This window comes from Phaethon lepturus, unplaced genomic scaffold (genome assembly GCF_000687285.1).
Source record: "Phaethon lepturus isolate BGI_N335 unplaced genomic scaffold, ASM68728v1 scaffold20866, whole genome shotgun sequence".
Lineage (NCBI taxonomy): Eukaryota > Metazoa > Chordata > Aves > Phaethontiformes > Phaethontidae > Phaethon > Phaethon lepturus.
This window is the reverse complement of record NW_010545841.1, coordinates 54600-82196: the sequence shown is the minus strand read 5'-3', so window position 1 is coordinate 82196 and position 27597 is coordinate 54600. Positions and strand designations below refer to the sequence as shown.

General features: G+C 37.4%; 1 protein-coding gene across 1 annotated transcript in view; it reads left to right on the top strand.

Moving 5' to 3' along the window:
* Positions 1-26093, top strand: part of PHKB (phosphorylase kinase, beta) — a gene marked incomplete at its 5' end in the record, with an annotated part of 46611 nt that extends 20518 nt beyond the window's left edge. The window contains 15 exons of the mRNA XM_010289100.1: positions 3013-3096; positions 3533-3637; positions 4495-4577; positions 4658-4748; positions 7224-7285; positions 7373-7535; positions 8384-8465; positions 11045-11102; positions 12863-12953; positions 14243-14445; positions 18008-18142; positions 21149-21278; positions 21690-21797; positions 22992-23132; positions 25472-26093. Coding sequence (XP_010287402.1) covers positions 3013-3096; positions 3533-3637; positions 4495-4577; positions 4658-4748; positions 7224-7285; positions 7373-7535; positions 8384-8465; positions 11045-11102; positions 12863-12953; positions 14243-14445; positions 18008-18142; positions 21149-21278; positions 21690-21797; positions 22992-23132; positions 25472-25609 — 1674 coding nt within the window. The remainder of the gene's footprint in view (positions 1-3012; positions 3097-3532; positions 3638-4494; positions 4578-4657; positions 4749-7223; positions 7286-7372; positions 7536-8383; positions 8466-11044; positions 11103-12862; positions 12954-14242; positions 14446-18007; positions 18143-21148; positions 21279-21689; positions 21798-22991; positions 23133-25471) is intronic.
* Between the last annotated feature and the right edge of the window lie 1504 nt (positions 26094-27597).

Below are 27597 nucleotides of genomic sequence, written 5' to 3'. Positions count from 1 at the left end.
TCTTTCCCTTAAAAAGCTGGCCCTTTTTGCCCTCATCTGTACTGAGCTGCACTGATGATGCCAGCTTAGATGCATCTGTTCAGGTAGCTGTCAACTCCAGGTGAAGCCAGCAGTCGAAGATGATGAGTGGCATCTACAGGCCGTAGCGCTCCAGTTCAGCATCTCTTAGCACTGCCACGGCCTCTTTTTTATTCGCTCATTTTCAGTACTTTATATATAAAGTAACTTTGGCTACATCGATTATGTGCTTCAGGCTATCCACTGCTGTTTGTCCTGGAAATATATTTAAGAAACTATGACAAATGCTGCTCTGATGATAACTGCGTTGATCAGCAAGTATAGGTAAACTTGTCAAATGCCCTAATAAAAATCTATATGAACACAGGGTGCCTGTTTACCTCTTCTCTGATGCACCTCAGTGAAAGTGTTCGGGGCATTATGAGAACTGAGGTTTGATCTCTGGGCTTATGCAAAAAACCCAATGCAAACCAAAAAGCAAGCAATCAAAATAACCCTGGTAGTATTTGCCATCCTTTGTGGGGAGGGGATGCTAATGCTGGAACAATTACCTGTATATTTAGGAAAAGAGGGTGACCCATGAGAAGATGGGTCTCACTATTTGCTGTTCCGATGCTGTCAATTCTCAGCAGTGTTTAATTAGAAACTTTTCAACTGGTCTAGTGGCACATGGTAACACTTTAAACCTCGAGACTTATAAACAGGCACGTGTCCAAAGTAGTAGTGTAAAAAGAAACAAATGGATGAGGGAAAGACATTGATTCAGGAAAATTAGGGATTGAAGGTAGGACTGGGGGTCATATAAACAGATCCACAAAGTTGGGGAGGGGGTGAAAAGAGGGAGAAGAGGAAGATGAGAAAATGGGATAAGATACATGCAATATATAGGGAGGGAAGTGTATATGTAGTGGAAGTATAGTACAGGGGAATACTCCATAGGCATAGGCTGGTAACACATAAAAGAACACGGAAACAGATGGTGTGAAAGACCGTGCTAGTTTGATTCTCTCTCTGAACTCAACCCACCAGCCCTGTCTGCTTTCACTGCCGTTTCTTGCTATTAGCAGCTTCAATATTCCAGAACTGAAGGGCATTGTAATCCCAAAAAACCCTGCCTGAAGCAGCCGGACTTGCACGGAACTGTAGCTTTGTTCACAGACTCTGGTGCTGAATCTGAGCTGCCACTTTGTAACAGAACAAGGTGGAAAGCTCCTACTAAAGCAGTTTCATCTTCTAGTAGACTGTAGAACAATATGAGGCCTCAAGCTAAAGAGTCTTCAAAGGAAGAGACAATATTACAATACTGCTGGAATTCTATTTTTGTTAAGAAAACATCTGATGTTTTACATTCTAGCAAAACAAAGGTCCTTTTAGTGTTAAATTATGTCTACTGCCATTCTTCTAGTCTCTCTTACTTACTATAAAAAGGGGTTCAATGTTCTTTTGGGTTTTTTATGCATAGATGGGTTATTTAACGCTGTTAATGTTTTGATGTCTCCATTCCTTTCCCACTTGGATATGGTTACTTAGTCTAGATGAACAGGTGATACAGGTAATTTTGTTTATTTTATATCTAGTTCTTGGTATTAATGCAGAAACATAGGCAGTATCAGGAAGGCCCAAAGCTGGCAGCAGTAAAAAGCTACTGAGTGTAATGTTTGTTCAAATGTTCACTTTTATTTGCTTCTGAATTATCTTCCTAGAACATAAAAAATGATGGAGCTTAGGACAATGTTCTGAATTCTGAATGTTCTGAAGTTTTAGTAATGGTGGGTTCCTTACCTAAAACAGCCCAAATAAGGAAAAAATTTTACCTTTCAGTCTGGTTTAATAGAAACGTTTATACTGTCTTGTTCACAGCTTAGTTGTTTGGTTTTTTTTTTAATGGTTTTATTGTCATACACTGTAATAAATGAAGAATATTTCTTTAATATGCAAGTTTTACAAAATTTTATCAATTGCAGTAATAGTGGTATGCATAATTTACATCAAATATGAATCAAGCAATGAATGATGTGGTAATTTCCTCTTGCTTCTGTTTTTGATGCAGGCCTTTACTAAAATTAGAATAAAGATCTTTAAAGAGTTCCTATATTACTCTTTTACCTTTGTAGCCAGATAGGAAAAGCATTGCAGAAGGCAAAATTGCCCAGGCAATAAATGCAAACGATCCTTTAGAAAATATGTCTCAATGAGCAATTAGAAGAATTTAAAAATATTTTAATTACATAGATTAGAAAAATAATAGGAGTAAGACCTAATATAGGAAGCAGTAAGTTTTAGTTGAATTTTGAAACTATGGAGATAGGCAGGACTCTAGTGCATTGCCCAAACCCGAAGTTGCACCTGTGTGTCCTAACCAGGATCCTACCCCGCGCTCCTGCTTCCCCTTAAGGAAGACATCTCTTTTTTATGTAAACCAATATTAACTCTATTTTAAGAGTTAATATTCATTAACTTCATTCATTATTAAGTTAATAATCATCTCTTCATGATTAAGGTGAAGTCCTTCATCCTCCCAAAATTATTATTAGAAGGAGGGAAGGGGAACTGTTAGACCACATCTGCACAGATGTGGACTGTTAGACCACATCACGTCCACCAGAAGTGATGTGCGTTACAGTGGAATGAAGTCAGGGAGCAGACTGCTTGTGTCTTGTCTTCTTGCATCTTGTGTTTCTTGCTTCAATTAAATAGTTGATTTCTCTTTGCTGTAAAGATACCTGTTGTTAGCAAAAGAATTAATTGCGGTCTTTGAATGGTACATTTACCAAATCTAGTGTGCTTTCATTTTATTGATTGTTGATATATAGATGTATGTTTCAAAAAACAAACGTGGGGTGGGTGGGAACCCAATAGAAATAATGACCGCATTTTCTGAATCTTGTCTTCTAATGAGAGCAAAATGCATACAGCTTTCTATGTTTTCTAAGCAGGGGCATAAGAAAGGCTTGGATCTAGCTTTCGCTCAGTTTTCATGATTCTTTCTCACAGGCTTACTTCCATTTGGGAGTCAATGACAAATTGGGATTATCTGGAAGACCAGACAGGCCTATAGGATGCCTTGGAACATCAAAGGTTGTTGCCAGAAATGGTTTTGTTATTGATATACATTTCAGATAAACATTGAATTAGCCTCTGAATTACTTTAAATAGAATTGAAATGTAATTTTATTTTATGCATGTATCTTATTTTGAAGTCCTTGTAATGTGTTTTGCTATTATGCATGTGCGTGCTCAGTCTTACTACTAAACTGTTGTATGTCTCCTAGACATCCAGTTACAGCAGTACTTGGCCAAAACAGGCTGAATGGTGGAGAAGTGAACTGCGTTAACTGAAGTAGAATGTAGATCTGCATATCTAATGAAAGAGTACCTAAAAATAGATTTATAGATTTTTATCTTAAATTGATTATTAATGTAATAGTTTCAACATACTTTTTTTCCTTTTCTGCTACTTTAGTGCTTCAAATACTTTATGGAAAAGATTAATGGAAGCTTTTTCTCTCAACAGATTTATCGAATCCTGGGAAAGACTGTAGTTTGCTACTCTATCATTTTTGATCTAAGTGATTTCTACATGTCTCAGGATGTTATGATGTTGATTGATGACATTAAGGTATTTATCTGTAACTTTTCCTTTAAGAAACTGACAGAAATAGAGTCTGTAGAAGAAGAAATGGTGAAGTTGGATAAAATAGGAGGCTGAACAGGGAACGCTGTGTAGTGTGTATTCTTCTAAAATAAACTCAGTTTATGCTGGAAAGTGTATTAAGATGAATATCCCATCAGCCCGGTGGGGGTTCTAGTGAGTATCTCTACCTGACAAAAAAACTCACCCGAAGTGGTTGGGAATGCTGTAGTGCAGCAAGCAAATTGTCGTTTGTTTCTTTGGGAAAACAAACATTCTTGCCTGAAAAGAGGAACGAGACTGGTCCGCTTAAGGGAAATATGAAAGCCTCACCCGGAGGAAATAGTACTTGACTTTCCACAAATACAAAAAATTGCCTCCTCCCCTCACTTCCAGGCAGGCAGCCGCGCAAAGCCTACCTGCCCAGTCCCCTCTGCTCGAGCGGCTGCATGCAGTGCATAGCAGCTGGCAGCGGCTGTTCGCGCTAGCGGCTGCGGCTCAAGCCCTGCGTTCCCACACACGCGTACTGCGTCGGCACAGGTAGGCCAGTGCACCGCGCTCTGCTGAGTGGTCGAGCCAGCGATCAATAGATACGCTAGGAATATTTTCAGAAAACTTGTGAAATAGTGCTTGAAAGCAGCTTCTGTTCTTTGAAGAAACCTGTTAGTGGTTTGTTAGCTGTTTTTTTGATCTGTTGGGTTTTTCAGCACTGTTATTTTAAGGTAGCTCTTCTAGTATCTTGTACTGTGTATTCTGGTAGCTTGTGCTTGTGTGGGGTGTTTTTTGGTTTTTTTTTTTTTTTTTTTTTTAATTTTTTTGTGACTAATGTATTATTTCTGATCTAGAATGCACTGCAGTTCATTAAGCAGTACTGGAAAATGCATGGTCGTCCACTGTTTGTCGTACTTATCCGTGAAGACAATATAAGGTAGAGAAAGATAAAATAATCATTTGCCATGTGGCGTTTACCTAACTGCAAGGTTAACGGAGTTCTGTTTCAAATTTCAGAGGGAGCAGATTCAATCCAATACTAGATATGCTGGCAGCCTTTCGAAAGGGAATTGTTGGAGGAGTGAAAGTTCACGTTGACAGAGTACAGGTATGCTGTGTTTCCTGAACGTTGTGTTCTTACCTCCTACTACTGGTATGTGCATTCTTCCCACCTGTGTTTTTCACGTGACTTGAAAGTCTTTTATTTATTATCATAAAATTAAGGAGTCAAGACCCAAGACATTTGGTACAGTTTTTGTTTTATCTCAAAAGTAACATGTTGTTGTTTTAATTCCTTTTGATGAGTCTTTTGAAAGTGATAATCTTCATCGAGGATTTTCAGAAGGGAGAAGGGGTTTTTTTATGTTTAGCAATCTTGTGAAATTACCACCGCAGGACAAATCTACCATGTCAAGCACTCAGGGATTGCTTTTGACGAGATAATCAACAACCTGGGGGAAGAAAAAGTTGCTTCACATGTATTAAAATTCTTAGAAGAACTACAATCTAGTTTTAACATCTTTGCTGTTTGAATTGATCTCAAAGCAAGAACGTTATTTCATTAAAACTTGAAAATTACCGAGTCAGGTGCTGGTTTAGATACTTGTAGGTGCTAGTTAATCTTAGTTTACACCTACTGAAGGACCCCTCTTTTCGTAAGAGAGAAGACCAAAGACACAGTTATGATTTCTTGTTCCCTAGAAAGTCATGAATTTGTCAAAGAGCTGGGTAATTTTTAAATCACCTATTCATAGCTGTAGTCGTTTAAGATACATACTACTTGGAGGATTACAAGGGTATTTCTACTGGTCATATGTAGGTCATGTAGCCTCTCCTGTTACCATCAACTTCTACACCAAATGCCGTTGCTGTCCATGGAAAACCTTGCGTTTCTCTACAGTCGTGGTTTGTGTTTTTGGAGGGGGAGGGGGGTGTGTGTCTTTTTTTTTTTTTAATTTAACTGCAAGGACGTTCTTGGCTTACATTTTATTAAACTGGCATATTACCAGGCAAAAAGTTTCTCAATCTACATAACGTGTCCTTATTTTAAGCACTGCACTATGCTTACTCTGATAGACTGGTAACTTCTTAACGATACCAAGGGGAAGTTCCAATCTGGCTGGTTTTTTCCTTCTAGCAGAAAACTACCAGTGACTGTTTCTAAAGCCAGTGTTCAACAGTCATCAGGGAGTGAACTTCCCCTTCTACACTCAGTCACCACCTGGAAAGATTTTTCTTTTTAATAATTATTGAAGTGTTTAAGATGTTGACAGTCATCAGTGTTTGCTTTATTTGTTATCCATTAAAAACAATACATGGTAAAAATAAAAACAAATGTTTATTTGGCTTTCAGGCCAAGGGTAGATGTTGGTGATCAGTGCCTTTCCTGGTGGAATGTGGTACACTTTCTCCATCAGTTTAAATATAGTCCCTGAATCTTACTTCACAGTTGTCACGTTTTGGAAACAGTCTTGTCTCATTATGCGGGAGGATTTCGGAAAAGAACAAAGGACCTGTCTAATTCATGGTGCTTTCTTAAATAATTCATCTATTCCAACAAAATATATATTGAATTTTTTGGATTGCATTCAGCTGCTTCATTTAGATGCGTATGTGTAAACATGCCTAGAGATAGAATGTGTGTCGCTCATTGTGGGAATGCTCTGTTTTTTGGTGAAATCTACAAAATCTCATTTCACTTAAAAATGTGTACTTAGACTTGTATCTCTCTTCTGATATTTCACCTTTGTTGTCATCCTGTGTTCAAGCAGATATGCAAGTCAAAGAATGAATGAGACTAGCAATAAAAGCAACCCAGGTTTTCTTATATTCAGTCATCTCACAGTATAACAGATCAGTATTTTACCTGCAACTTGTGTACAATGAAAATGGAATTTAGAAGTTCACAATACACTAATAAGAACCATCAAAAAGCAGTCTTGAAAATGCTGTAGCACAACATATTTCCTCTGGCAGTATAGAAATAGGGAATTCATATAAATTTGGAGTGAATGAATTGTGAGGACTGCATCAGATAAATGCAACATTGAATTTCAGGTAAGTAACATTGAGACAGAATATTTCATAGCTGCATTTGATGTGCAAACTTAGGGCAGCCATGCTTGGATTAAGGAAGTGGTGAAACGCTGTTATGTTGTGTTTTCCTGTAACATCACTGGGACTGGCAGGAAAACCACCAACCTTTGGAGATCCCTGAAATAAGGAGCATTATGATCCAGAGCACGGGTATCCTGCAGGACTCAGGAATGCAGGGGACTCAGGGGTTTTCATCAGACCTGGGGGGGGCAGGGCAGGGCAGGACACATTGCTTGATTAAGCCGTATGTTGCAGGCAAAAGAACAGCAGAGTGCCAGCAAAAAAGAGACAGCAGCCTCAAGAGACTTGCGCTGTCTCGAGAGAGCTTAAGAAAGAGGAAGAATACTCTTTGAGTGTAAAAATACTTGGAACTGTAAAGAAACTATCTCAGTGGAAACCACCAGCAATATACTGAGATAAAAAGACAACTACATAGTTATGTACATTTCTGCATTTTTATTTTTTTTTTTTCAAATTTTCATTTCAGACATTAATATCTGGAGCAGTTGTTGAACAACTTGACTTCCTAAGAATCACTGAAACAGAAGAGTAAGGCTATGTGTAAATAATAACGATGAAGTATTCGATAATGAAAATATTTTCTGAACTATGAAGAAATTAAATATTATTTTTCAGGGCTCCTGTATTTAAGAGTTTGGAGGAGTTGGATCTTCCAAAACACTCAAAAGTCAAGAGACAGTCTAGTACTCCAAATGCATCTGAACTTGAGCAGCAACCAGATGTAAATATTAATGACTGGAAAAACAAGTCAACATATGAGATCCTACAGAAACTTAATGTAAGAGAACTTGATAAAAATACAGTGTGATTGTGTGCTGGTATTCTTTTTAACAGCAGCCTACTTAGATCTGTTGATCTGCTTAGATCAACATGATTAATGTCATGGTTCAATGTTAATGATCTAGCTAGTAAGATAAAATGGCTGACTCAATGATCTTAAAGGTCTTTTCCAACCTAAATGATCCTATGAGTCTATGTTCCTCTTCATATTCAGGGAATCTTCCTCTTGACAGTCCTTCATCTTCACAGAACTTTCCGGCCCTTCATGCTGCAATTGCTGGCTTCAGCTACCCAAATCTTCTCCTGGTAATAAATGACCATCTAAAAAGTACAAACAGATATTTTATTGCTAGACTAAAATTCAGAAGACTTCAACAGCTGGTGTTCATTCTGATAGACTGGTAACTTCTTAACGATACCAAGGGAAAGTTCCAATCTGGCTGATTTTTTCCCTCTAGCAGAAAACTACCAGTGACTGTTTCTAAAGCCACTGCTCAACAGGAACACACCAAGTATTCTGCTTGGTTCCCTATGTCGTGACAAGTATTTCTGCTGGAAATGACAGGACCCAAGAGCAGAAAATCAGGAACCATCTGAGGCCAAATTATTACAACTTAATCTGAACCCTGGAGAAGCCTCTGCAAGCAGCAGTGAAAAGGATACATAGGGTGTGAAGCAGCTGTGAAGGCTCCTTAAAAATTAGATTTCTTGACTACTTTTTTTCTTTTTTTTATTAAGCCAAAAGAGGCTCTTTTTTCACTTGAAATTTTTAATAGCTGTTCTGGTTTTGCTTCACTGAAAATCTGAAGGCTATTTGTAGTTATGTTGTTGCTGGCTTTTTTTAAGGACTGCAATTGCCTGGCAAGTCAAGCATTACTCTCGAGTATATTGCTTAAAAGGGAAGGACCGAATTTTATCACCAAGGAAGGTAAGAGCTGCTTTCTTTTGACTATTCTGAGCATTTCAGAAAGCAGCTGTACGTTTAGTTGTAATGGACGTGAATAATGGCCATGTGTGCAGGCAGTTGTGTAGCTATTTTCTTTGCCATTTAAAGCAATTTCTGCATTAAATGGGACATGCAAATTCATAGTGTGGTGGGGAATGAGCTGCTAAATCTATAACTCTCTTTTAGATTGTAGGCAGATGCTGTATCTGCTTCTAATTTTGAACACATAGATATTAAAAAATAGGGCATTTGACCTTGTATAGAAAACTGAAGACAAGTTTGTCTCTAACATTTAGTGTGAAATATGTGAAGCTTTATATGGAATCTTTATTTTACTTTTATGTAATCGGACTAATTTGGTACATCCGTGAATCTTGCTCTACTCTAATTTTGTATTATGGCTTTGTATTAGAGCATAGGGTTCAAATTAATGTAAAATAATTCAGAAGAGGCTACTAAGGCTTGTGGCTGTTGTGCTGCAAGGTTTGGTGGTTTGGTGTTTTTTTGCCAAAGACTGCTTATTAGCTGCCTGTGTATATACGAAGACTCCTCAGAAAAAGAAGAATGTTAAGATCAAATCATATTCTCTTACTTACTCCTCAAGCAGTGTTGTAACTTACCACCTCATGTTACAAGCCCTGCTTCATAATTTTGAGAGAGGACAGCTGATGTCCTTGTGATGAAGAGTTGTCATTTTGGCATACATATACATTATATCTGTTGTCCATTACATTTTTAATATAGCAATACTATGTAAAGTGGTATAGAATTCATTGGCTGATACCCAGTGCATTGCTGAAATACAATGTGAATCCAAAGTCACAGTCGGAATCTGTGCGTGCCTCTGAAGCAGGAGGCCTTTTCGCCACCGTTACCCATACTGTTGTCAGGCTCTGAGAGCCTCAGCAGCCTTTCTTAGTTCTTTGTAGGTTGTGTCCTCCTTTGCTATGGAAGCAACTTGAGGCAGACTTCCTGACCTCTGTCAGCAACCAGCAGAAGTCGCTTTTGACCGTTAGATCATGATGACCAACTTAAAAACTCTCTTAAACCATTTAGGTCAAAGAAGTACTGTCGTGCCTCCGACTGTTCAGAGCTAACTCATATAGATCTTTTTGTGCCATCCAATATGAAACTGCAGATGATAACCTTTTTAATATGCACCTTGCATTAAACAGTCTGAGTCACTGACTAAAGTTCCTGTCCTCCTACAACTGGAGATTACTGAGACTGACATTAAATGATCACACAATCGATAAACATAAATCTAAAAATAAAAGCTGAAGAACCTTGGGTGTTCCAGCTGACAGGCAGAGGCTATGATTTTGTGAGTCAGCTTCCACTACCACTGTTGTTATAGATGAACTTACTGTTCACCAGTTAAGTGCCTGACACAAAAAACACTGCCATTGCATCTGAGCGTTCAAAATCTATAAACTAAATGAGGTCTAAATAATGGAATGTTTGTCACCATTTTTACCTTTTACATAATGAGTGGTCCCCACTTGACCCCTGCACAATTGAAGAGATGTCAGCATAGCAAGTTGATGCGCTATGATCAACTACAAGCTGACAAAAAAAGGGTATCTGTTGTTCTGATTAATGTACTTCATGCCTTCTCTGAATCCTGGACTACCTACTTTGACTTAGCAGTAGTGCTCTTCCCACTTCCTCCCCTCTCTTTTTTAGGTCATGTCTGTACAGCACGATGCTAGTTTAATATGCCAACACTTCACAAAATGTTCTTTGGTTCTAGCATACAGAAAGTCAGCTTGGAGAGGGAGAGTAGTAAAGCAGTGACATAATGTCTTATGTATCGTCCAATATCCCCTGTTGTACTTTGCAACACTGATAGGAGTGCTGTAATGCACCCGATGACCAAAGCTAGCTCACATAGTCACCTGGGTATCATTGTGGTAACCTTATTGTGGTTATTCAGGGCAGAGCGGCAAAGCAGTGAAAGACCCTCCCTTTCACACTCGCCCAAATTCCTGCAAAATGGAAGACTGGCATCCCACATGATTAACCTGGTGATGTATTGTTCATATACAAATTTGGGTATCAGCTATTACAAACTTTGTCCAACCCCAGCATCCCTTCCGTGAATGACACTGTCGAGCATAAGCCTTCCCTGCTGCTTCCTGTAGGTTTTAGTTCAACGATGAGGCAAGGCAGTGGAGAGAGTATCTACATGCTGTATCCAAAAGATGATCTGCAGTTTGAGGATGTACCTTATGATGGGGATATACCTTTATAGGCCAAATCTGTACGTAGATTAATTTTCCCCAATATATTGCAACAATAGGTGATATCGTAAGTCTCATTATAGCATACGCAGCAAATTTAGCTGAAATTTGGTTTGGCTTCTTGCACAACAACATACAACTCAACGATAGGGGACTTGATGGCATCTAAATTTTAGATGCTAAGCACAATAGGTAAGTGCTTTACTAAAGCTGATTCAGAATTAACTGATATCATCAAATTTACCTTACTGCTTTTAAATGAAAACCTGTACATCTTTTTTTCTTGTGTTTTGTTTTTTGTTTTTTAAATGCTTTTAGGTACTGTTGCTGAGCATATTGAAAGAATCTATAGACGAGCTGGCAGCAAAAAGCTCTGGTTTGTATACGTATATCATGTTCCTTTTGGTTTACACCACTTTTTTTCCCTTAACGTGTTTATAGAGAGTAAAGCTTGATCCTTACGCACCTAAAGGAGGCGGGGCGGGGGGAAGAAAAAGCTTTACTGACAAAATTGTGTTGGTTCATTGCAGCTGAAGATCTGGTCTACAATGCTTTAAAAAAAAAAAAGAATTACTATTTTCTTACCCCTTTTTTCTGAAACATAAGAGTATTAAGCTGGTTTTGCTGTGAGTGCTATTGCCGATGTACAGTTCTCACTGAATTCAAATAACAGGAAAAGAATACTAACATTCTTACTTCTTACAGGGCATGATAAAATATTATCAATAGCTTTCTGTAGCAAGGCTGGTGATCAAATATAGATCGGTTAAGCTGATACACTTATGCAGTTTGTTTATTGCCCTGAAATAATTTACTTTGAGCCTGACTTTGTCACAATAACTTTGAAAGGTTTCAGCAAGTAGATTGGTATTGACATGTTGTTGATTAATTTCTTTGCCCTGAAGCTCAGTAGAGATTTCATTTCTTTTTATCAAAGAAATGAGTTGAGCCTGTCCTGAATTCTATTCTCTCACTCTGTAAATATAAAAACTGTTTTTCATTTTTCATTTTAGTCGGTTCATACAGTTAAATAGGCCTTTGCCAATAAGAAGTTAGAACCAAAATACCTTGGTGGTATTTTTTGTAAAGAGTAAAAACCAGAGGATTTTTAGAAACAAAGTATGTAAACTGTTTTTCATTTCTTTTCCATGATTGCCATGTGACATACATATAGGTTGGTGTTGCGCTACAGTGCTGCATTTGCACAGAAATTTTCTTCTTCTATAACCCCACATATTACTACTTTACTGGTACATGGGAAGCAGGTAACGTGCCCAGAGGTCTGAAATGGAGCTCCGTGAGACTTTTTTTTTTTTCTTCGCTTATTTGCATTTTGATAGTATCAGCTAATGCATTTTTTAAATGCTTTGCTCTTGATCTTAAGAAGTGCGTAGCAGTTTTCACAGGAATCGACATCAACTGTTTGAATTTTTTACTAACACTATATAGACTATTACAACTCACTTCATTATCTTTGTGGATAAATGATTCTTAGTAGCCTCAAAGTCTGTGCTAGAAAAGCTCAAGTACAGGTTGAAGTTTGTATTTTGTCAGGAAATTATTATTAAAAGTATTTATATCTTTAACCATCAACTGGATATATGAAAAAATGTTTTTCTTAGAAGTTACAGCTAGTTTTTAACCTAGCAGTTTACACAAGTCTCTTCTTTTCACAATACAGATGCAAAATATTATCTCAGCATGGAAAACAAATCAAAACCTTGGTGTTACGTGTTGTACTTCCTCTGCAAAATCTTTCTAACTCTTCCTTAAGTAGACTTAAAAAATTACCAAGGTTATCTTGCAAAATAATGAAAATGTCACAGAAGAGAAGGTGGCATCTCTTACCTAGTCTGTTTTCAAGATGCTGCTGAGAAAAAAGCGACAAGCTTCTTATGGAGCTGGTAGTTTAATGAGTTCTAACTAAATTTATTTTTGATACCTTAGCCACTATCTAGACTAAAAAATGAAAATCCATAGATTACATAAAATCTGATCCAAATTCCACTTTATAACTAATGTATGTATTTACTGAGTTAATTTTGGCATCTCTGCTGTGGCAGACTTCAAACTTATATATGAATTCATTAAACTAGCTTTGATATGTAGTGGGTTTGCTCTGTTTTCTGCCCTCAGGTCTGTTGTGCGCTTCGCAGCAAGTCTTTTAGGTAAACTAGTGGACAGCCTTGCACCATCTATTACTAATGTTTTAGTTCAGGGCAAGCAGGTAAGTCTTTACTCCTCAGAAATGCATTAAGGAATGATAACAGAGAAACTAAATAAATGGGCTTTTTAATTTTGAAGGCCTCTGCTTCTTTTAAAAGTACCAAATGGCTTAAAAAAATCCATACTGAAGAAGCAAAATCCAGAGAAAATAAAGATGTATTGAATACCTGCATATACTATAGGCTAATAAATTTACTTTAATGACAGGACAATTCTGGGAAGACAGTTCAGTGTCTAGATAAGAAGGGAAGAGGCATGATTTACATAACTCCTTAGATTTTATATATATGCCCTCTTACGCCACAAAAATAGATGGAGTCAAGTAATATAGCCCTAATGAAGATGTAGCCACTCTCTCTGTAACTGAGCGTAAGACCACAGACGAGTAGCAGTTGAGCAGAAAGTCTTTCAGGGTTTTAGTTTTCTGCTCCAAACAAAGTTTAATCATCAAAGTGTTGTCTTCCTTTCCTGAGGACTTTTTCTTTCCTCCCAGCACAATAATTTTAATAAAGTTCCTGAAGAGCTGTTTTGAAATGATAGTAATTGAATATTATGTATTTTTGTATTAAAATAAGTATATACTTACCTATAATAATATAATATCTGTGTATACTTAGCTATTATGACAGGGCGTCTTTGTCTTACTCCAGACTAAAGTCTGGGTATGTGCTTCTGGCGCTACAAAGCTATAGAGGAAGCTGCATCTGCATGCGGCATGATTTGTAGCTGTTTATTTTCAACTTTTTAACCTAACCTGCCTTTACTGATCCCTTTCCAATAATGATCTATATTACAAGAGAAAAAATAATGTTGCTCTGTTTTACTGACAGAAGATTAAAAGGAAATCAGAATTTTAATAAAAAAATAATTTTTTGTGGTTAAACAATCCAGTGCCAGCAATGTATTTTCTTAAAATGAAAGCTGCTAGCTTTCAGGATGCTGTTAGAAATAAGAAAACAAAACTATGAATTTAATTCTGAATTTCAAGTGAGCTCCACAGGTGAAATGTCAGAAAGCAAAGACTATCTAAACCTAGTGTACAGTCACAAGTACAGGCAGTTTTGAAACCAAAGCAGTGGTTTCATTTGTAAAACGTGGTCTTTAGTGAATGTTGTTATTTTAACAGCATCCAACTAACGGTATTAACAAGCATCAGTCATTGATGTAAAATTATTTTTATTGTGGCATTTTAACAAGAAAAGCAGAGTTCATGAAGCATTGTTTCTGCATTGCTTCTGCTGTGCTTTTATTCCTGTCCATAGCTTCTGAATTGTTTTCAATATACCGTAGGTGACACTTGGAGCTTTTGGCCAAGAGGAAGAAGTTATTTCTAATCCCTTATCCCCAGCAGTGATTAAGAACATCATCTATGAAAAATGTCATTTACAAGATGAAAGAGAAGCTGTAGTTAAGCAGGAACTTGTCATACATATTGGCTGGATCATCTCAAATTCACCTGAACTTTTCAGTGGCATGCTGAAGATACGGATTGGGTCAGTAAAGTATCTATTGATGTTCTTACTGCTAGTATTGCAGGGGAATGTACGCGCTTCAGAGACTGTTACTACATTGCAAAAATGTTTGTATAAGATGATGCAGCAAAACTTGTATGCTTCAGTTTTACATTTCTAGGAAGCCTGCTTTAAATTAGTGTGCCAAAAATGGGTACACAACTAATCTCAAATTTGCCAGTCAACAGTGTAGAGTGGAGGAGGGGCAGTCCTTGTAATAGCCCATATGAAGCGTTCCTACAGCTAATACATTGAACTATAGGAATTTTTCAAAGCTGGATCCCTCTCATGTTGGGGCTTTAAACCCAAAAACAGTGTAGCTGGGTTAGATGCATTCCGTATAGCAAATGAGCAATGGCACACGTGCTGCCTCCCACTCACCCTGTCCTGCTGGCAGCCAACAGGCAGGACGTTCTGCCTGGCTCACCCATGGCCACAGAGGCCGTGACCAGCTGGCTGGTCTGTGCGTAGCACCAGCAGAGACACAGTGAGTCTCCATTAGCAAGGCAGTGGGTTCGGTTTTATATTGCAACTGGCCTCATACCCACACATGAAGTATGCACTCAAGTGTATTGGTGGGGCTCCTGAGACAGATCCCTACCTGGCAGCAGACACAGAGCACACTGGGTGCCATCCAGAGTTTCCCAGTTGCAGAGTGGAAAGAACGTCTGCTCACAGTTCACACTCTGTGCACGGGCAGCAAGGCATCTCTACAGCAGTCTTTTTATCGTGTGCTAGGCACAGGTGTGCTGTGCATGCTTAAGGCTGGTAATTAGCACGAATTTCATTACTGGTAAACGGGTGATGTGGACAGAGTCCTAGAAGCATAATGGATTGCACCAAACAGAATGCTGGTTCTTCCTTTACAGGCCCCACAGGTAAGGCAGATGCACACAGGGTGTGCTGCTGCCTGCCCGCCTATCAGGCAGGTTAGAGGGACAGGGCCAGAGGCAAGGGCTGTTCTGAGCTGGCAGGGAGGATAGAGAGGGCAGCAAGAGCTTTCACTGTCAGAGACTGCCAGGACTTGAGGAAGATGGAAGGAAAAGGGCAGTCCAGGATTAAGGCTCCTGGATGAGGCCTTTAAAAGCTCTTTGCTCACTTCAGCAGTCACCTATGTCATGTAGATTTGGGGCAAAGGGGAGAGACTGCATAAACGCCATAAGCTGGGAAGGATGCAGCATGAATTTTCTTCTCTTCTGAAACCACACAATTCTCCAAGTCAACACATGCTTCTAGTTGCATTCTCTGGTTTCTAGTAAGATGCTGCGCTCATAATATAGCCTTCTCTAAACCAGTCTTAGGAGTCTGACAATAATCAGCAACAAATTCCCTGTGAACAGTGTTTCGAAGTACTTAAACTATTCAGAGTTTCAGCACAATAATCGGCCTAAAAAGATAGCTTGTTCTTTTAGAATGTTGTCTGTAATGGGGACTTTAGGTAATAAAAGCCCTCTGCAGCTCAAATCTATTTACCATTACAGCTTTTCCTAAAATATTTTGGGGCACCAAGGTATACTTCTGATACTCAGTGAATCTGAGTATCTGGTATCTGGCGTAACAAAGACATTGTTCAAGAGCAATTCTCTACACAAAAGTACTTAACAGCTGTGGTAAAGAAAAACCTGACTTGTCCTATAAGGTCATGTTGCTAAAAATGTCTTTTTGTTCTTCAAAAAGCCCCAAAACACCCCCCCAACTGATAGCAGCCCTGTTGCAGACACACACAACACTTCTTGAATGTTCATCAGCTACATAGTTGTCCAATTCTATACCAAGTATGTTAGACTAAGCTATACGTATCTTAGGAAGTGCAAACATGAATCAAGTTTAAAACATCGTTTACCTACCGGATTCTTCTATTAAGTTCTTTGATAAGGTGACCTACAAATAGTCTGTGCAGTCTATCATATTTCATGGCGGCTGCATTTACTTTGCTATCTACAGAAATTAATTATTTTTTCACATTTAGGAAGCGACAGATGCATTTGAATAAGCACTTCTTTGAAGAGGCCAGGTGCTACTGACTGGGATTTACAGAATCAGTGAGCATGCTTTAAAATGAGAACTTAAATGTTCCATCTTCCATGTTTTTTCACACAGAAAAGAGTGTTTCGGCACTGGAGGTAGACACCAGCAGTCTTTTTTCTAGTACACCAGATTCATGCTTTCCCTTTAGTAGTACATTCCAGCAGTTATAAAACCAAAACCTTTTCAAATCACCTGTACCAAATTTAACTGCAGGTACATCTATCCTTTTGCACTTAAATACCTTTTTTGTACCTTCTACAGATCCATGTTACTCCTCTTTCCTCCCCTTCCTCATCCTCTGTAGCTAATCCTTTTTTCAGTTTTTTTTTTCTTTCTTCCAAGGTTAATGCTAGAGATTCAATTTCCTTTATTTCAGCGTTATCACCCACTTCAGTGAGCAAAATTAACCTTCCTGCAGAAACACCATTCCAGTTTGATAATGATTTGATTTAGTGTCTTGTTATTGATTTGTTTTCAGGGTTTCATGTTGAAATAGATCAAGTTCCTGACAGCCCTATTACTGTAAAAACCTCCAACCAACTGACTTCTGCCCACCTCTTACCAGTGAAGAGTTCAGTAGGAAGGTCCACTCTTGACTTTGCTATGTTTTGTAGGCCACTGCAAAGAGAAAATACCAGTGAATCACTTGCACACAGATATATTTGAGTCATAGTGAAAAAAGAAATTATTCCTACGCCAGCTGTGTTTGTTAAACTTAGCAACAACATGAAGGGCACTATTCACCCACTAAAATAGTGTGTTCTGGATAATGTAGTATGTCCATGTTGCCCAATATTCTCTTGTCTCTTGCACCTTCAAGAACGGTCCTAGAAGCCTCAAATTTAAAGCAACATTGAATCAGTTGGCCTAACATCTCAGAATTCTGTGTAGTTACCAAGAATTCTTCAGAAAAGATTGTGACTTAAGAACTTGCAAAGTTCTGCCTCTCTGATACCTAAGTCTGAAAAATCTTCACTGTTGCTGTATTTTTATTTAATCAAAACTTTTCAGAAGGGAGTAGCAGAAGAAAAAAAGTGTGATAGACTGCAAAAAGGAATTTCAAAGGCTAAAACTATAAATAAGCCCTGAAGTCTTTTTAGATGTAAAATAATTTCATTTTTATGTGGCTTTTTTAAACTCATCAGCAAAATGCATATACTGTCAGAGCATACTTTTGAGTAGGAATTTAACATCACAAGGCAGGTAAACGTTTGTCTTGATGAACGTGGGATATAGGGGAATATGTAGTCAAATATATCTTCCCTATGAAAAACATGCTGTACAACCCACTTGTTAAAATTTATGCATTATCCCTTTCAGTTTGTATCATATTGCAGACACACAGAAAATCTGAGTAAATTCCGTAACATGGTAAGAGTAGCGGATATTTTATGCATGTCCAGACAGCCAAATAGCAGCATCATGTGGAATTCTTATGAGCTATTTTATTAGACTAATTTTTCATCTTTGGAAACTTTGTATTAAATTAATAAATGTATTCCTCCCTTTACTTCAGGTGGATTATCCATGCTATGAAGTATGAACTGAAGATCCGTGCTGGGGATATGCCAGCCAAGGACTTATACCAGATGTCCCCTAGTGAAGTGAAGCAGCTTCTGCTGGATATTCTTCAGCCACAGCAGCAGGGGAGGTAATGAGATATGTGGGCTTGTGGCATCTATTTTCATTCATAATGGGCCGTTCAAGTAATTTTCGTTTCTGAAATACTTCGTATACATCTGAAATCACCAGACATTTGCAATCAGTAATGTACTTACTTAAGGAAAGGTAGCAAAAATGCACTTTTTCATTCTTTCACCTGTGTCCAGGTTCTACAATTGTTTCTTTTATATTGCAGCTTCCCTTTTCAGCTTTATCTCTGTGGAAGAGTTACTTTATAGCAGTAATCTCTACTACTCTACTTCACGTACTTTGGCAGGAATGTGAAGCATTACATTCTTTGATGTGGGGAAAGGAGCCAAACAATTACTCGATACAGTCTCCTTAAGTAACTTGCAAGAACAGTTTGTCTGCTGTTCAGTGCCCTCTTCCTTCTAGATTATTATATGAATTAACAACAGATGGTCTCTGGAATTCTCAAGAGGTAGCTGTGCTGTGTGATTCTTGTAATCTTTTCTCCAGGCTGTAACCAGTTGCCAAAAAGAGCATTCATCTTGATATAAAGTGTGCAAGACAAAAGTTTAAATTGCAGTATTTCCACTTAAACTATCTTGGTAAGAGTAAAGTCAAAAGTCCTCCTGTAGCTTTTACTTCTAGTTAAGTTAGATTAAACTCGGGCAAATAATACGGCTGATATATTCCATAGTCCTTGACTGAATGGATGATGGCCTTTCCTCTCAACAAAGAGGAAATACACCACATCATACTACTTCTGTTCCTGCTTAATTCAAAACACATTCTATTTTTTTTTTCCCCCTGCTCTATAATGCCAGAGAAACAAGCTCCTTAAATCGGTGTCAGCTTTCTCTTACCTAATTTATATGACGTAGAATCTCTCAGTCCCACTGACTATGTATTCGATATCTCCCACATGCTTTTCAGTGTCTTTGTTGTGGTTGTTAATACGTGCTGTTAGTTCCTGTCTCTACTTATGTTGACACTGACATTATTCCTCTAAAACCTTAGCAGAACAACCCTAGGTTTCTCTTTGCAGCATTTTCCATTAAATATTATGCTCCTGAGAAAACAATTTGGTCAATCACAGTAAGTAATTCAAGCACCATCTTGCTTGACAGCGCCTTCTGGTTTTGATTCCTTTAACATATCATAGTTGCGTCAGCAAAGAGCCCTCTGGCTGATTTTCTGATGACCAAGATTCCTTTTGGGGGGTTATCAGAGTAAAAAAGCTAGTCAGCATATCCTTCAAAACTTCCGATCTTTTAACTTTTTCCTGCACAGTACTCCTAGCTCATTTTTCCTTACCCATTAGTGACTTGTTTTTAAAAGTTCTCTTCCTGCCAGGAAGTACAGAACGCTGTCTTCTTGCATTTTCTTCCTGTGACAGTTTTTCCTACTGTTGTGATTTTTAGAAGAAATCTCTCCCTACTGTGATACCATATATCGCTGCCAATTAATTCGTCATGCATTAAGGGCTAGCAGTATATTTCCCTCCCTAACAGTCTCTCCAAGTTTTCATGGAGGGTAAAATTTTTGCAATTTTCCTACCTCTTACACTGGGCTCCAGGATATGATACCATATAGGTACCTATCTATCTGTATCTTGCCAACAGAGTGCAGACTTCCACAGCTACTCTTTTTGACCTATTTATGTAGGTGACAAGACTGCGAGTAGACTTTTTAAAATGGAGCATTCTTCTTTTAATGGTCCTAACAGTTAGAAAACACATTTTGCTCATACAATTTACAGGACTCTCTTCCTTACCATAGTAATTCAGAGAGGTTGGAGTATTTTGACATCTTCAAATGCTTCTTTCTGTGTATTAAGAAAACAACCTTTTATTCCTATCACAACTTGTCTTTTTCTTTTCATAAATGTTTTTTTTGTCCTAGTCCAAAGACAAAGCTGTGCAGAGAATGAGATCGAATGGTCATAGCAGGCACAAGTTTTTGGCAGTTAGATGTTTTATTGAGAAGTGATTTATGAGACCTTTTTTCTTAATTTGTCATGTTAATCCAATACAGTTCTACAGGAGAAAACCCACTGCATATTGGCTTGATCCTGGCAGTGGTAGAATAATTAGAAGCCAATAGTAAGTCAGTGGCAGCTATTGTATCACAAGTGCTTTAAAGCCTTAACTTTAAATATCTCCTTTGTTCTCATAAGGCATATCCCAATTACCTACAGCTCAAACCTGTTCAGAAGATCCACCACTCAGTGAAACTCCCCCCCTGCTTCTTTTAAAAAAAACAAAACAAAACAACACTGTCTTTGCTTGATCTTCTAGTGTAGCTGGGAGCTACAGTAAGAAACTGAAGAAAAGTGTAAGAACACATATGGAGTTGTCTGAATTAGATTTCACTTTTCAGGACTTATCTCAGAAGGAATTCTCACCATTCCTCCAGCATTTAAGGATAAGGTTTTTCAATGTAAGATCTCTTTTATTTCATCAGGCATGCTAATGGGGTATTTAAATTAGAATGATAGGTGGTTTTAATCCATTATTTGTTGCATTTTGTATTTTATAGATGCGGAATTTCATTGGGCTGTATTTATATAATGAATTGGTTTGCCTATTGTAGTATGATAAAACAAATTTAAATACTATAGTTAATACTGTGTTTTTCCAGCATGTATAAATTTGACTCTCATAGGTGTCACACAGTGACTTCTGTTTTCTGTATGTTTTAGCTGATGGTGACTTAAATTTATCAGACATGATGAATTCAGCCTACTACTGTTGCTGTACTGCACTGGATAGATTTCACAGTTAATTCTTTTCCTGCAGTGACATTAGGCACAAACACACACATAACATTCTAACCTCTACATGCTGAGCATCTTAATTTTCTTTCCTTTAGAGCGTAACTTACCAGAAAGCACAACCTATACTGTATATGCATCATTAATACGTATTTGATGTCACTGCTTACCCTACTGGCCTACACCTTTGAACATGGCTTGGTTCTGCATCTGTAACGGTTTTTGACTTCCTGTTCTCAATTTCTTTATCCACAGAGGCTGGCTAAACCGAAGACAGATAGATGGTTCTCTCAATCGAACGCCTGCTGGATTCTATGATCGGGTGTGGCAGATCTTGGAGAGAACCCCTAATGGTTTAATAGTGGCAGGGAAATTTTTACCACAGGTAAAACTGGCGGAGATGCGCAGTTATTTCTGCTCTACCTGGCTGTTAATCATGAATTACTTTATCATTAATGTCTATTTTATGCCATAATGTATTACTTAAGGTAATCTGTTCCTGGTTTTGTTTTGTTTTGTTTTTTAATTATTTTCAAGTTTTCTTTTTGGTTCTGAATACAATACAATTAGATTAGAACAGAAGTCAGTTATTTCTATTAAAACACATTTATAAAAGCGTAAGTCTAGAAGACCCTTTTCAAGGCATGGACTCCGAAATCTGCTCCCTTTTTGATCCTACAGTGGTTGTATTTCTTAGTTGAGTATTATTTATTCAACAAGCAAATAATCTCTACCCTGGGGGTCATTTTGATTAAATGCAAATGATCTTTCAGTGAAAGTATTATTTGTTTTTCAGCAACCAACCTTATCGGATATGACGATGTATGAAATGAATTTTTCCCTTCTAGTAGAAGATATGCTGCAAAATATCGACCAGCCGGAATACAGGCAAATTATTGTAGAGGTCTGTGGCCTACAATGAATGAAATTTTAAAATGAACATGAGTATGTTACAGCTTAAAAGAAAAAAAAATCCAAGGCTCAAATATTTGAAGAAATAACATTTTAAATATAAACACTTGCTTTGGTGGTTTCTTCATAGATTTTGTATGATTGAACAGGTTCCTGTTAACATGTTCAGAATAGACTACTTTCTTGATGTTCTTCCCCTTTAGCAAATAGATAAATGTTAATGACAGTGCCAATACAATTAGGTCACAGGAGGTGACAACTACTGAAGAATAATAATTCCAAAGTAGCTTTCCTTATGTTTTCTTATGCTTTCCAGTTTCCTTATGTTCCCATACCTAACAGTAAAGCAAGAGGCTATTTAAACTCCTTCCCCACTACTGCACATGTTTACTTTTTGAACAGATCAAGAGCATGTGTACCCTTGGTAACTTGACATCTGTGCTGTCAGCAGCCTTCACTGTTAGTTCCCAAGTATATGCCTCTGGTGCTTGCGAGTAAAAAAAACTTCCTCCACAGTAAAATAAATCCATCTCGCTTCTGGCTAACTACTACTGGTCATATGCTGCTTGCTGGAACATCCTCGATTTTTGCTAAAAGATAACACAACTAACAAAACCCAAAATGACCAATATAGACTCTAGAACCCACTTGTAGTTATTATGGCAGGCCACTCATCATGTTCACCTTCCTATTTTAAACCTCTTTCATATATAAGGAATGTAAATTCTCTTGAACTGAAACTTTTTATTGGTGTCTATTGACTGTTTTTTATAAATTTTGTCATAGCATGATTATACAATTACACCATATCTGATTATGCCTCAAAACATCAAATGCTGAGGCTCACTGTTTGCTGCTTTTCCATTGGCTGAGCACCACCACTGGTCCAGCTACACAGTGAACAGAATAAACTGGAAAATACCTTCCCTGGCTCCCAGCAAAGTTAGATGTTAATGTCAATCATTTATGCAGTGCCCTTAACTAGACAGTCACCAGGAATTGTAACCTTTCACAAGAGCCTGCTTTTTCAGTGATTCTTTTATCAAAGTCAGAAATCTATTATCTGTGCCATTATTAAATGGCTTCCTGCTTGAAAGAGGCATATGTAACTATAACAGTGCTTTTATGTAACCTGAATTTTAAAAAAATAAAATCTGAAGTCTTACAGTCTTTTTCTGCCTTCTAGTTGTTGATGGTTATATCTGTTATTTTGGAGAGAAATCCTGAGCTAGAGTTCCAGGACAAAGTGGACTTGGACAAAGTGGTGCAAGAAGCATTTCATGACTTTCAGAAAGATCACAGCAGTTCAAAGGGAGCTGAAAAACAAGTGAGTAAAATACTAGTTTTCTAGAATTCACCATTCTGAGTGAAGTTTGTTACAAGTGTTAATTCTTTCCAGTTCAGAATAAAAAAACCACAGTTGATAGGAGTTCAGAATGGAACACAAATAAGAAATGAATATACTGAAGTGCTGCATAAGTCTGCCAAGAGCCTGTAAGCAGAGATAAAAGATGCACACTTATTCTATTGCTGAATTGCAAATTCAAACTGGTGTGGTAAGGAGAACACTCACAATGTTACATCGCTCTGAGGTGAGAGTCTGGGTAAAGCTGTAATACTCATTAAAGGGGAAAGAATTAATTTGGGGGGGGACACTAGGACAGAGAAGAGTTAAGAACAACAAAAAAGAAAAGAAAAAACTGAAGCCCAGCAAGGAATTGTGAATTTAGGATATTATGTACACAGATACTAAGACAAATTTAGTAACCGAAAGAACCAATATTGACAATACTAAGGTAAGAACATGAAATGCAAAACTGTTCCTAGCTACTGATTTTTTGTACTAGAGTTGTGTTCATGACCTAGCAAGCTTTTAATCTCTAAGGCTTAAAATCCAAATAAATAAAACTTGATCATGAAGTGGCTTTTAAGGTTTACTTCACTAGGATTTTAGGTTTTAAGCTTAAAAGACCTCTAAATAGTCTCGCTACAAGTTTTGGTGCCTCAAAGCTGTGACATTTTGTAATAAAGCCAGGTTCATTGAACTGGTTGAAGCAGGAAATAGGAGTAAAGCACTGGGACAAGTCCCTGTGCTACCGAGGATGATCTTCCTTGCTCCGTCTGGCATTTTATTGTACACAATATATTCGGAGATATCTGTGCTAGCTCTGAATAATTTATTGATTCATAACATATTGATATGCAACAGCACTTCCTGTTGCTCTGTTTAGCTCCTTTAAAAGATGAGGAAGGATATGCTCCTTAAGAATTCTTTCAAGAATTTCGAGGTTCACTTTTTTGCCACTACCTTTTGTTATAAGATTTGAAAGTATTTGAAATACCACATATCACCTTGCACAACACCTTTGTTTTTAAAAGGACACAATTTTCTTGAAATAATGATTCTTTTGGCCTGCCAGTTTTGGAAGGTAATGACCCTGTGGTTGCAGCCATAGCAAAATCAGACTTTTGTCTGATCTGTATCATCCACACAAACAGCTATTAAGTGCCAGCTCTGCACAGTATCTTGAATGTGCTACTGACTTTTGTGACAAGTTGGAAATCCCCAATGGCTATAAACAGAAAGAAAAATTTTTATTAGTGCTGCCCTAGCCTCCATTAAAGCAATGGATTTTTTTCCCAAGCCCAGATCTACTTAGAATGAGGCCTTTCTGCCTCTTAGAAAGCAAGCCCAACTCCTTACATTACAATCTTCTGGAACCAGACTTTCCCATATTCCCAGGTATATGCCTGCTGGCAGTTAATTGTAGCCTATTTAAGATTGTTCTGATGATATTCTGTCTTAAGTTTTCCTAACAAACACTGCTAAAAGAACTCCGAATTTGGCTGAGCTATGCTCTTCCATTAAACTGACTTGCAAATATTTTGAACTTTCTTAATTCCCTGTTAACATGTAATAAATGTCCAAAGTACTTTTATATCAAAATTACTGTTGTGTAATTTTATGTCAAAATTACTCCAGCAATTTCAAACACACCCTAAAACTACAGAAATCTAGTATTTTCACCACACAATCTCTGCCCTTGATTTAATAAAAGTAACCAGTTTCCTGAATTAGAGTTGAACCTTTACTACAGCAGCCAATATATAATTTGAGATTAAGCAGATGTTTTGACATCATTAACTGTGCAGTGAAGGAAACCTATTTTGTTGATCTGATTAATGAATTAGTTCATGGGCTACCTGTGGTTTGGTTCTTCGATTTAAAAAAAAAAAAAAAAAAAAGGTATTTCCCAAAGAAGTATTTTGTCAGTGTCGCTACATATACACCTACAGACCTGGCTCACAAACATACTGTGATAGCACTGTAAGTTACTACATTGTTATCATCTTGCTGCATGTTTTAAGAGGGCAGTTGTTCTGACACCTGTTACATCAAAAAAAAAAATTAAGGTGGTGGTATCTGTACAGAATTGGAAAATTCGTAAAGAAATACATGCACTGTGCTTTACTAATCTGTTTTCCACATGTTCAGGTAAGCATATGTGGGCTATTTCTGAAAATTGAGTAGAATTACACTATAGCTTTAGAGTCTGAAAAATGCATCTGCATTTCTAACATACTTGTGATGTTCCTCTTGTTTGCCTCTGTTGGGCTGCTTTACATAATCAACATTAATGGCAACATCTTTTCTCTCTCCTGCAGAATGACATGACTGCTTTCTACAACACCCACCCAATTGGAAAAAAAGGAACATGCAGCTACTTGAGTAAGGCTGTGATCACTTTACTGCTGGAAGGGGAAGTGAAAGCAAGCAATGATGATCCTTGTACCGTTAGCTAAAGCCTGAAACACAACATAGGAATTCTTGCTTTATTTTGTGTTCTATGTATTTTTCATGCATATATTAAAATACTGTTTTGAAGAGTAACCCTGGCTAGTAATACCAATGCATACTATCCTTTGCTGAAAGAAGTGCCATTAAAGATGATACTAAGTGCCACCTAATTTCTTCCTTTCTCAACTATGCAGCATGAAACTGAGCACATGAAGCTAGTCCTATGATAGCTGATCAAGTTGTATGGGATTGTGTTTATGATCTTAAATTACACATTTAACATAGTTGGTAACTTCAAGAGAAATGCAGTATGAGATTTTGTCTTTATACCTCTATTTATCTGTAATTGCAAACAAGTTTATTGTAAATTCTAAATGAAAATCAGAAAAATACTATAATTAACATGTATACCAATCAGTGTGGAAATATGAAAATTTGATTTTTTTTTTAAATTCTACACACAAATTGGAGGTGAAGGTTAAATATTTGTTGTTCTTTAAAGTTTTTCTCTATCAGGTCAATTGACAGCGTACATTTAGGGTTGTTTTTTTTTTTAATTTACCAGTTGATAACTTGATATACAGGTTTCATCCTAATAGAGAAACTTTTTATCTCTAGCAATAAATATCACCGCAGTTTCCCAGTTATTGTTTAAACTTCTATAAGTTAACAGGGGAAGCGTATAGTAGGTAACAAGATAAAAGTTTGTTTTAAAAAACAAAAGGCAAGCAAGCTGTATTTAAAATTATCATCAATGAAGAAAAAACTTTGTATTATGTTAAGCTATCAATGCATTAAAGAAGTCAAGGTACATTTATTTATCTCCTAAAGGTGTGAAAGCACTGTATGCTATATGCTTTATTTTGGTGAACTAATAAGCAAATGCTTGTAAAAAACCTGTCAATAAAAATACTTTAAGTAAGTTACATGCAAAGACTCCTGTTGACCTTAGTGGCAATCTTTAACATGCTACTCCTACCACCGTGGCCTCTTAAGCAGTACAAGATATACTAAAGCTTTAGAACTGGTCATTAAATATTTCGACTGTCAATAAATTGTTGCCATATTGTTATGAAAGGGAGGTAGAGTTTAACTTGGAGATAAACTTGGAGATAGAGGGTAAAACTAATGGCAAAAGTGATGGAGTGAATCTGGGCACAAGAGGAGTATTTATTTGAACATACTTAGGCAATGGTTAGGATTTCCCTGGCTTGCAGAACTTCCCCAGAAGCCACAGAATCAGTCCTTCTCAAACCAAAATGGTAGAAGAATTTGTTGTTGAAGTAGGTTAACAAACCTCTTCTCAAATGATGTGGGGAGAATGAATGAGGTTTGAAAAGCTAATTTTGGGCTAGTGGAGTAGTGGTCCTACTGCTCTTCCTTGCTGTAATATATTTAATCATTCAAAGAATAGTGGACGGGCGGCAGCGGCGGGGAGACAGGGAAGAAACACACACTAGTTACGCACTGTTGGGCACATGACTATAGCGTCTTAGTACATTTAATAGTAGAATGTTATCTGAGGGGCTGCAGCATTGCTCTAACTCCACCAAGAAGGCTACAATTAAACAGCAGACTCTGTTGGCAGCAGTTCTAAATGCTGAATGAGCCACTAGTTTAAACAGCAATCCAACATATCCTCACAGATTTTAGTTCATTACTGCCTTGGGAGTTAGCAACTGCAATAATTTGTGGTTTGGTTTGTTGTTTTGTTTGTTGGGTTTTTTTTACTAAAAAACCAGCTGGTCATAGGTCAGTGATTACATAGGTAGCAAGCATGTCTATTTCTAGTGTTTTTAAAAATACTCTTTAAAATTGATGCATCTCTCTTGCCATACAAGCACAGAACATAACTCGTCTACAAACTGTAAATCCTACTGAAAGGAAACAATCCTCTGAATAAAAAAATCAACAGATTACTCCAGGACCCCTGGCATTTTGCTAGACAGTAGCACTGTTTGCATTAAAACGCACCTTAATTCTTCAAATAACA